The sequence below is a fragment of the Hibiscus syriacus genome, unplaced genomic scaffold, assembly GCF_006381635.1.
Source record: "Hibiscus syriacus cultivar Baekdansim isolate YM2019G1 unplaced genomic scaffold, ASM638163v2 tig00111088_pilon, whole genome shotgun sequence".
In the NCBI taxonomy this organism is placed as follows: Eukaryota; Viridiplantae; Streptophyta; class Magnoliopsida; order Malvales; family Malvaceae; genus Hibiscus; species Hibiscus syriacus.
In genome coordinates, this window is record NW_024062978.1 from 395,192 (window position 1) to 407,213 (window position 12,022).

The window sequence follows — 12,022 nt, forward strand, 5'->3', positions numbered from 1 at the left end:
GAAAGACTTCACTTTTGTCCATGATTTCAGGGTGTTACCCCTTGGAGGTAGTGATATGGTTATAGGAGTTGACTGGATGAAGAAATGCATTCCAGTATTGATGGATTTTAACAGAATAACTGTTAGTTTTAAAATGGGTGACCAAGAGATTGTCTTGAAAGGAGGGTTAAACAATGTTGCAATGAAGATAATTTCAGGCAACAAAATGCAGAAGTTGATAACTAGAAATCTTGATTTATTGGGGGAAATGTATATGTTAAATGCAGAAGTTGGTGACAATGTAATACCTCATACAATCCAAGCAGTAATAGCTGACTGTAAAGATGTGTTTGAAGAACCTACTGGAATGCCTCCAATAAGGAAGCATGATCATTCTATTACCCTTAAATCAGGTACTGAAACAGTCAATGTAAGACCATACAAAATGCCTTATCATCAGAAACAGAGGTTGAGAAACAAGTGGCTGAGATGTCAGCTGCCTCAATTATTCAAACTAGCAAAAGCCCCTTTTGCTTCACCTTGCTTGTTAGTTAAAAAGAAAGATGGTAGCTGGAGAACATAATATCTTTAGAGAAAACAATACTTTATTTAACCATTGAAACCGGTTAATAAGTTCCACAAATGATATATTTTATTTTCACTGCCAAAACATTGAAATAATAACCCTAACCTTTTACACCTAAATGATGAAAAGTAAAAATCAGTCATAGTTAAAAATGTAATTTACCCTAAGCCTTAAAATCAAGAAATTAATAAAGCAAAAAAGCAGGGGTTTTGGTAAGAAAATTGGGATTTGTTCAATCTTAGAAGCAGAACTTTGGGGTATTCACGAGGGATTAAATGTTGCATGGATGAAGGGCGAAAGGAAAGTGATTTTGGAATTTGACAGCATAGAAGCCATAAACCTCATCAGAAACAAGTCGGCTGAACACAGAAAATTAACTATTCTACAGCACATAGAGATTTTGCTCAGGAGAAATTGGATGGTTGAATTAAAACACATACCTAAAGACAGTCCACATACCAGACATCAGGACCTTGAATTCATACTGAAATTGACACATCGTACCCTAAATTTGTTTTATTCTAATTTTAACCCCACTAGCTTACATGATATGAACACTGATATGGATTCTAAAAAAATAAATTTAGTTTTAAAATTGAATTATTATGATTAATTGTATAAAAATATATAAATTGAATCGAAATATAATATAATATAATATAAAATCAATTTACGCTAAATAAATCATAATAAAAACTTGAGTAAAATATAAAATAAGTTAAGATGCTAAACAATAATGATATAGGAAAAAATAATTAAACATGAAAATAAACGAACAATGAAAAATGTAAAAAAAATATAATAAGTTATTAATGTATGCAAGTTATTACATAAATAACTAAACATAAACACAAATACGTATATTTTGTATTATAACTGAATAATTTAACTTAAAAATGATAAAAGAATTGTTCTCATATAATATAATTTATTCGTCAACTAAACTCGAATTTATTTTAATGAAATTGTAAAATGTAGAAAGCTTTTATATATGGGACAGCTAATTTCATTAATGAAAATTAAAGTTGAAAAAGAACGAGCGGCCGAAGAAAAAAAAACCAATTAAATCTCAAATGTTAAATATAGGGTGCAGTAAGGTCTATACAAGAAGGGTTTGTGGGCCGGACCGACAATGGGTGGAGCCCAGTATTAACATTATTTAGACCTTTTAAAGAGAGTTGGATCTGAAATATAAATCTTAAACCTTAACAGAATTCATATCAACGGAGAAGTCTTTCATGATTTAACCAACAAAAAAATTTCAGATTCAGAATTATCATCACTTCGATTAAGAATGATTTTTACTTTTTTTACTTTTAACTTATCGGAAGGCGGAACTAGAAATTTATTATAATAGGATAAGACCCGTAACTTGGTTCTGCAAGCACCACTTGTTCGCCCTCATTACAAGCCTGTAGATGCCTGAATAAATATTAGTGGAACCTCAGCTCATCACGAAAACATGTAGATGTCTGAACTAATAAGAGAAATGTTATGCTTGTCATTTATTTGTATGTCCTTCAGCATCATTTGGTAGTTCTGTATTACTGAGTTTCCCAAAGCTTACTCTTTTACTCACCATTTCAGGTTAAAAGATCGATATAATGCAGCTATCGATTAGTAATTGGAGTTCCTTCGACTTTGCTTGTAGAGTACGGTACAAGTGTAATTAGAGGACATGTAGGTCATATTTGATTTTTATACTAAGTTTGGAACTTGTATGATTTTAATTATGTTTGTAATATATGAATAGTTTTCTAAACTTGTATTTTATTTATAATTTTTTTATTTTACATGTTTTAACAACAATTTTAATTTCTCATAAATTTTTGCTGTAGATAGCTCCAGTGGCCTAATGTTACACCTAGGATCGGATCAAATCACCTGTATCGATCTGAGAGTGTTACATGTTCTTAAAGAGTGGAAGAGAAGAAGAAGATGCACATGGCAATCCATGTCAGTAGATAAAAGTCCAACAATGATTTCTGTTACGGCGATTAACATCGAGTGACGTTTTATAACAAACGATAACGTTAATGATTGATTTGTGATTTTTGAAACATCGGTGGTAAAAACGGACACAACCCCAAACATTAGTGACCATTAGGGTAATTTACCCCAATTATTACTTCAGTGATCTATTATATTAAAGATATTTTTAGCATATTAATGTTATAATTATTTAGGTGCAAAAGACATGTATATATTGTTGAAAATTCAAACAGCGTGTTGATGCTAAATAAATTCAAAAGACATATTAATGGTAGAATGCTAAATAAATTGTCGTTAGGCCTTTTCCTTTTTTCTTTGAACGTTCTGCAATCTTTCTCAACGTTTTCCTCCACTGACATTATCCGTTATTTATGATCGATCCGAGTCAACTCCGATGTTCTTTCCTTTATTGCATGGTGGTTTCTTTTCTTGAGAAAGTTCATGTTCACCCCAAATCGTAACCAAAGATACCAACGCCGAGAACACTATAAATATACTCCCTTTTTTTCTGCAAATAATTTCATTTCTTCCATAAAGTTTTTCTAACTTACACGCAGAGTTATTAAGGTTAATTTAGCATTACAGTTACAATTGAAAGTATTTTTCAAAAGCATTGACCAGTTTCCTCCTGGCCTTTAATATTGAAAGGGTCGATGTCTTGGTTAGAATTTAGAGCAATGGAATTTGGAGTTGGTCTCATTGTAAACTTAATTAACCAGTTTTCTTTTTGGTTTTTCAATTCCTGCAGGCCGATATAACAGTAACTCGTTAAGCTCCCTGTCAGAAACATGCCGACTTCAACAGGTGCATTGGCAATTGAAAATCAGATGGTGTATGAAAATGGAGTTCAAAGGTTAAACTACTTAATGGGGCCGAGGATTCGTATGGTGGGATCGTTATAGACATGGAGAAACCCATGGAATCTGAGGCATTCACCTTTTCACTTAGAGCTTCAATATTACAATGGAAACAGCAGGGAAAGAGGGCTGTTTGGATTAAATTGCATATTCAACTCGTTAATCTGGTTGAACCCTCGGTTATGGTAAATGGCATTGAAATTTCGATTGTTTCAAGACTTGTATTCATTAATCTTTCTGGTTTGAGCATTTTCAATGCCGTTTAATTCCAAGTTTTGGGTTGGTTAATTACCCAGGAAGGGTTTAGGTACCACCATGCTGAACCAGATTATCTAATGCTTGTGAATTGGATCAGTGATTCGACCGATACGATCCCTGAAAATGCTTCACACCGCGTGGGAATCGGTGCTTTTATCGTCAATGAAAAAAGAGAGGTAACCCTTACGTGCTATTCGAATTTGCTAAGCATTCTGGATTTTCCGAACGATTATTGTATGTTTTAGGTGCTGGTTGTTCAAGAGAATAATGGCAAGTTCAAAGGCAAAGGTGTCTGGAAATTCCCTACTGGAGTTGTTAACGAGGTGAATTAACTAGGAACATGGTGGTTTTTTTTATACCTTTTTGGCTGATCTGAACTTATATGCCCACAGGGTGAAGATATTTGCATAGCAGCAATCAGGGAAGTTAAAGAAGAGACGGGGGTAAGTCAGAGAAATGAATATTTCTCAAAGCTTCTCTCTTGCTACCATGAATTTGACCTGGTCTTTATTTTTCCCTTAGATCGACACTGAGTTCGTGGAAATTTTAGCATTTAGGTACATGGCCTTCCCTTTATATTCATTCTCCACTAATTGTGACCATAAAGAGTAGGTACTTCTTCAGGTGATCTACATATTGATCTTCTCCCAATGCAGGCAAAGCCACAAGTCCTACTTTACGAAATCGGATTTGTTTTTCGTTTGCATGTTGCGTCCACTCAACTTCGACATCCAGAAGCAAGATACGGAGATTAAAGCAGCCCAGGTAATATATATTCCGGTGAACAGTGGATGAGTTTAACCATCTTTGATTATCATTTAACAAACAAATATTGATATCTGTCCTTTTTTATTTCCAGTGGATGCCATTCAACGAGTATGCAGCCCAACCTTTTGTCCAGAAACATGATGCCTTTAGTAGTGTTGCCCATGTATGCTTAACCAAGTTGGAGACTGAATACGTCGGATTTTCTCCGATTCCGAGAACCACAGCCTCAGGGAAAACTACTCACTTGTACTTAAACAGCAGAGATCTGAACAAGCTGTAAGCAGCAATGCCAATGTCATTGATAATGAATAAGTGTTTCATGCGCACTAGCAATGCTGTCATATAGCATGTTATGTCTATTAAAAAAAGCAGGCCACTAGAACATGGGCAAAACGAATTTCCAGGGTAGCAACTTTGACATATATTGTTTCTACATCTGCATGTGAGATATTTAAAATAAGACAGATTTTGCATTTACAGCTCAAACATGATGCATTGTAGATTATAATAGTGTATTCTATACAGGCAAATTAATGACAAAAAGTAAACAAGAAAGAAAAAGAACTAAAGAAATTGACCCATGCAAGTGGGGCTGAATATCTTATTGCTCTTTCGCTCACAAACCACCAAACAAATGAAAAAGATAACAAAGGAAATTTCAAAATAAGGATCCCATTGCTCCTTGTTCCATAGCCTGTGCAATTTCTATCGATCTGATAAATGTTCCTTTATCAATATATGACTATATTCACATCAATAATACCCCAATGCACAAGCTCACCAACACCATCACCAAACTCCTACTGTCAACTCCCGCAACCCCATTTTCATTATCTGCCGTCTGATCGTCGGCTGAATCACTCGGTGCATCGGATTCCGGGGCATCGGCCACCACCTTGTGCTTGGATTTCGATGGCTTTGGTGATTCAGCTGGTGAATCAGCCGCATCCTCCACTGGCTTGAACAACTCCCTAGGCAACAATACCTTATTAATCTTGAAAACAATCAATGGCTCCTCATCCTTCAAAGTCCCTGTAATCTTTGCAGTCACAACTTTAGTCTCCAATGTCACCACCTCGCCGTCGTTTTGAATGGTGAAATCATACTTGTTCGCACCATCGGTCGCCAGTGTGTTCATAATCCCATTGTTGGATTTGAGCATCTGCATGGACTGATACACGGGAATACCGTGGTACAACAGCAGGGACACTTTCTTGGATGCTGTCAAGTTCTTGTATTTGGGCATGAAATCCTTGATGATAGGGTCTGTCGGGCAAAATACAGTTAAACCTCCATCGATGTTTTGGTTGAATGTCGCATCGGCTCCTGAAGATATCAATAAATCCGCAAACGCCTTGCATCCTTGCTTCGACATTATCGCCGTCAGATTAAGCTGGCTTGGCGCTGCTGTTGGTGCTTCCGCTTCGGCTGAATTTAAAGGCTGAATCAAAATCAAAGAATTAGCTAATCATCAATAATACTAAGTCTAAGATGCAAACAATTGAGAAAACTATGGTATATAAATATACCTGACTGATTTGTAAGATAGAGATGTTGTAAGGAAGCTCTGCTACGGCTTTAACATAAACAGCATCGAGATTTCCGTCATTGTTTTCGGGCCCGAATCCCACTTTTCCGCCTTTAAGATCGGTTATGTTGATGTAACCTGAGGAACCAGGAGCAGCACCGGTAGCCTGGAACATAGTGGAGGTCAAAGCTGTTCCATTGGTAATCTGGTGAAGCTTCTTGGAACCAAAGTAGTCGACGAGGACATGAAGAGACAGGACATTCTTGAGGGTGTAGAGGGAGAGTCGTTTAGACAAGAGAGATGACATGGCGTCATTGTTGAGGGCGAGTACAGTTATGGTTTGGCGACGGTTGATCTCGGCGGCCAAATGAGTGACGGTGAGGTAGTGGTTGAAGGTGGAGAATTCGGGGTGCTTGGCGAGGATGCGGGTGATGTTGTGAGCATTTGAGGTGGAGAAGAGGAGGAAGAAGAAGAGGGCAAGAGAGGGGAAGAGGGCGGTGGTAACTGGTGGCATGGTGGCGGCGATGCGGTGGCTTGGAAATGGAGAGCTTCTGAGCTAGTGGGAGGTGGGTTGGATCTGAGGAAGATGTGGTCGTGTCTGTGTTTAAGTAGTGTGAGGTGGGGGAGACTTTTGGAGTACACGACGGTTGATCATTGCCAACTAACTAATGGCTGGGATTGGACCCACATGTAAAAGTGGGTCCATTATCCTCAGCTTAACGGCTCCCGTTATATTTCATTTTTTTTCATAAAAATAGCGGTGGATTGAACCACAGGTAAAGGATTTAGATAAAAAGGTATAAAAAGATTTACTGTGTTGATATGATAATTTATAATTTTAATATGATAATTTAAGGTAACATATTAATACAACGGATGGTAAAATAAATTAATTAAATTATTAATTTAAACAAGATAAATCTATAAATGAATTATCATGTCAATATTAAAGATCGTCACATTAGTATTAAGAACTGACACATCACTATCGTAATAATCAGTAACGCAAAACATTAGTAAGAACCATGTTAAATTTATTTTATGAGCTGAAAAATCACGTTAAAAGAAAAATTAATATAAGATCGTATTGATTTTTTTCAAAAATATAAATTCTTCTTATGTTTTTTTGTCAAAAAATTAATATTAAGTTTTTAATTGAAATTAGTTTTAGGCATCGAGTAACTTGAATTACAATGTATTCATTCCTCCAAGAGAATTCCAAGCTTTGTGTAAGACCTTCACTCTTCCAACTGGAAACCAAATTAGGCCCAGTCTAATTTAACTGATGCCGCTAGTTTAAAATGAAATGACAGGTGACGTCATTTAATATTTTTATCTTATTACAAGCTGGAATCCTTGGACTATATATTTTAATCAACGTGGGTGCTCTTAAAATACTGTGGCTTCATTCATTCAATTATAAATTATTGGTAATCAAGTCGTGCATAGGTTTCTTCTTTCAATCACCTAGATAAATGGTATAACCCACTGACGTCGTTTTTATAGTGCAAGGTAATCGTGCATAGGCCTCAAGTCACTTGTCACCATTCTCTTTCCCCTTTAATTTTGATTAGTTTAATGCAATGATTGGAGATTAATAAGAGTGGGTTAGGATGTGGGAGCCACACGTGTCGGCAGGAACGTGCTAGACCGCTCGGCAACGTTGGCACGCACGACGACAGCAGAGCTTCACCGACACCTCACCGTATCCACAGCTCAGACAAAACATATTTCTTAGTACGCTTCCGTAAGAAAGAATATGCATTGATAATGGACTAAGTGGATCGATCCCCTTAAGGTAAATGGATTGCTCACGTACAAATGGATCCATTCCAACCTCAAACCCAAAGCAACCATTCCAATTATTTTGATCACTTTTATCTTCAAGTCCACTCCATCTATTAATTTCAATGTTATTTTCTAGATTTAGATTTTAAATGCTATTAATATCCTCATATTTATATAAAAATTGTTAGAAGAAATTGACGTGTAACATGGCTATTGTATCAAAAACGAACTTTGCTGCATATGAAATAGAACATTTTGCCTTTCGAAATAAATATTACCAAATTACTCATACCAACAGTGATTACCAATAAGTGTAGAACCTCTCAAGCACATTTCTGGGTTGATTTAAACAAATAATAGGAAATACAATAATGTTACAAGATTAACGATTCTTAAGTCTCATTCGAAACCATTAGATCAAAGTTGAGATTTGGAGTGTTTATTAAGCGAGTCAATAGTGTGTTGTACGGTGTTCGATTTGTACTCGTTAAAAAAGTTTGTTGTTCTACTCAACTCGTTACTCGTTAAGTTTATTTAAAAAAATTTGTTGTTAGACTCAACTCGATGCTAGTTAAGCTCACATAAATTTTGGGTAAGACAATTAGGGTTTTGATTTTTAGATGTAGTAAAATAATAATTAATAATTTAATATTTTCTTATTGTTATTAGAATCGTGGTGGTGGAACGACGAAGTCCAAACAAAGGTGAAGACAAAGCAAACTAGCTTCAAGGAGTTTCTACAATGCAATGATGACGAAAAAAGATCGAGAGCTAAACAAAGATACAAGGAGGCAAAGCGGGAAGCCAAAAAAACGGTGGCTAAAGCAAAGGATAAGGCATACGAGGAAATGTACAAGAGATTAGACACCAAGGAAGGACGAAACGACATCTTCAACTCGCAAAATCCAGGGAGAATAGGAAAAAATATCTAGGTAGCATTAGGTTTATTAAGGACAGCAATGATGTTCTTTTAGTGAAAGATCATGATTTAAGAGGGATTGGGGTAGTTACTACTTTGGCTTATTTAATGACGGTGCCTCTCCATGTAGAGATAATATCGTTGATGGATCAGTCGAACATTATACTATGGCCAATGACTGCCCTACAAGTAGGATTGGGTTTGAGGAAGTCAAAATAGCTCTTAGAAAGATGGGGAGGGACAAAGCTGTCGGCCCAGATCAAATTCCTATCACTATGTGGTTGGCCTTAGAGAAGAGGGAGTTAAGTGGTTGGCCAACATCTTTAATATTATTTTAGAGACTGCCAAGATGCCAGAGGACTGGAAAGAGTCTACGGTGATACCAATCTATAAGAATAAAGGAGATCCCCAACGTTATGGCAACTACAGAGGTATTAAATTACTCAGCCATACCATAAAGCTTTGGGAAAGGGTTATAGAGGCTAGGTTGAGACAGGTTACTAGGGTTTCGGAAAACCAATTTGGTTTTATGCCATGCAGGTCTACTACGGAGGCGATTCATCTACTTCGACGGCTTATGGAGAAATATAGGGAAAAAATAGAGATCTTCACATGGTGTTCATTGACCTTGAGAAGGCGTATGATAGCGTTCCTTGCGAGACGATCTGGAAGACCCTGGAAACGAGACGGATCCCAACTGCTTATATCCGGGCGATTCGTGATATGTACTGTAGATCTACTACATACGTCAGGACTACAGTTGGCGACACCGAGGCTTTTCCGGTGGAAATCGGACTCCACCAGGGGTCGACACTTAGCCCTTACATCTTCGCCTTGATTATGGGACATCTATTGTGCAACACCAGACGGTGTTCCATGGTGCATGCTTTTCGCTGACGACATTGTCCTAGTTGCTGAAACAAAAACTGAGATGAATAGTAGACTGGCTACCTGGAAGACTGCTTTGGTAGAAAAAGGTCTAAGGATCAATATTGAAAAGACAGAGTATTTATGTTCAAACTTCAGTGGGAACCAAAACGATGAAGATGTAGAAGTATGCATAGAAGGACACGTTCTCCCCTCAAAGGATTGTTTCAAGTACCTAGGGTCTATGATACATAAAGATGGGGTGGTAGATGATGACGTTACACACCGTATAAAGGCGGGATGGCTAAAGTAGAGGGATGTAACTGGAGTTTTGTGTAACACGAAGTTGCCTCTAAACCTTAAGGGAAAATTTTATAGAATGGCAATAAGACCAGCGCTGATGTATGGATCAGAATGTTGGGCAATCAAGAAGGATCATGTAAGGAGGATGGAGGCCGCAGAAATGAGAATGGTTCGATGGGCATGTGGTAAGACTCTGTGGGATATGACACTAAACTCTGCTATTAGGATGTCCTTGGGGGTGATGCCTGTATCCGAAAAATTGAGGGAGGGAAGACTACGGTGGTTTGGGCATATCCTTAGGCGACAACCATCAGATGCGGTCAGGAGGGTAGAGTCGATTACAGTCGACGGTGCCAGAAGGAGAGGACGACCAAGGCGGAAAGTGGGAAGACTGCTTGAGATATGATTTGAAGGATTTAGCTCTTACCGAGGACATGACCTCTGATAGGAAATTATGGAGACTTACGACCAGGGTAGCAGAGTAGTACATCTATAGGGCGTGTCATCTCTGTCTTCTTTTAATGCATTTATAGTAATTTCCATGACTTCTACTTTTTATACGTTTCTATCATTTGAATTTATGAAGGCTTAGAACTAGGATAGCGGAGTAGTGTTACCTTAGTTTAGATTGGACTTTAGTCCTTCTCGTAGCTTGCTAACGTTGACTACTGTGTATCCTTCTCTTCATATTTTCTCTTTTTAAGTTTTAGTCGGGTCTTACGGTTTTGTCTATATACAGATATTTTTTACGCAGTGATTTATTTGCAGGGAGTACTTCCCAGTACAAACGCGCTTATGAAGACTGCATATGAAAACTATTCAACTATGTATTTCTTTATTTATTTATACATGCATTGTATTTTATCTTTATTTTAATTTTTGACTGCCGAGGTCTTCCACGGAAGTTTATCTCAACCATGCGTTGGGGGCAGCCTACTACCCTACCTCCCCCTTACCCCATTGCATATGGGAATAGGGTTTTGTTGTTGTTGTTGTTTATTGTTATTAGAAAATTAATATATTATAAAATTAATAATAATTATTAATTAATAATTTAAAATCTTTTTATTATCTATTAGTAAATTAGTAATTATTATGTAGATTTTTTAATAAAATATTTTTAAGATAATTACTAAAAAAATATAAAAACTTAACGCTCGCTAATTTATTGAGTCCAGCTAGACGTTGTTTAACTTAATTTTCAATCAACCTCCAACTAATGAGACGCAAGTACATGTATAGTCTCATAATGGATCCAAACAGTTTTTGACACTGTATATTAAATGAATCTGCTTATATTCACTTGTCTCCAGGGACCTCAAACGGGTTAAGATTAAAGATCAGATTAGGTGATGCATTGATAAACATTTCCAGAGACAAAGGAAAAGAAAGGAAAGTGGAAGGCCCATCAAACTGTCAACTTTTGATTCTTTAATGAGCATTCAGTGAAAAGAGTGGTGCAGTAGCAGGAAGGGTATCCAAAGTTTAGAATAATATTAGCACATGAGATGACAGCGTAAAATCTTGCAGCTAAACTTGTAAAGAAGTTTAACCAAATCCAGATGGATCAAAAAAGAAAGAGAAAAAAAAAAGAACTTGCAACATCTGGAAATAGGAATGTAAAACATTATGATCTTAATTAATTAAGCTTCAATCTCAAACCTTGAGCATTTGATGGAGCCCATAGATATGTCAATCTCTATCAGATTCTCCTCCTCATTCATGTCGTTGAACTCGGCTAAAAACTCCATGATGCTCCGTTGCTGGAAAATGGAATCCGGCATGAATTCTGGCAATTTCGGTTGCATACTGTACTTGTTATTTGGTTGTTGTTCTTTGCGCTTAACGTAATGTCCTCCGGGAAGTGAGATTTCAATGAGGCTATCTTCATCGGATATTGATCCGTCGTCGGACCAATCCGGTGTTCGGTCCACGTTATCCCGAAACGACCACTCCACTTCGGAACCCTCGGTGGTCGACAAGTACTGATAATCACGCATTCGTTTTCAGACAAGACATCCGTGATTTGACTATGAAGTCATGGATCTTATGATCATATGAACCACTTCCCTCTTCTGATTTTTGCTTGTTAATTTCAGTTTCAGGCTGTTGTCTCGATGCCGAAATGTCTTCCATTTGATGTGTACTTTCTTCAACAGATTCATGAATATCCTCTT

At 36.9% G+C, this 12,022-nt stretch overlaps 1 protein-coding gene and 1 pseudogene across 1 annotated transcript; one reads left to right on the forward strand and one right to left on the reverse strand.

The window, feature by feature from the left end:
* The first annotated feature begins 3,231 nt into the window (after positions 1–3,231).
* On the forward strand, positions 3,232–4,856 carry LOC120152217 (annotated as a pseudogene).
* Positions 4,857–5,005: 149 nt separating this feature from the next.
* Positions 5,006–6,539, reverse strand: LOC120152216 (fasciclin-like arabinogalactan protein 2). Its single transcript, XM_039164484.1, has 2 exons — positions 5,970–6,539; positions 5,006–5,881 (listed from the first exon to the last, which is right to left on the reverse strand). Exons 1-2 carry the CDS (start codon positions 6,480–6,482, stop codon positions 5,189–5,191), a joined length of 1,206 nt encoding a protein of 401 aa, XP_039020415.1. The 5' UTR covers positions 6,483–6,539; the 3' UTR covers positions 5,006–5,188.
* Between the last annotated feature and the right edge of the window lie 5,483 nt (positions 6,540–12,022).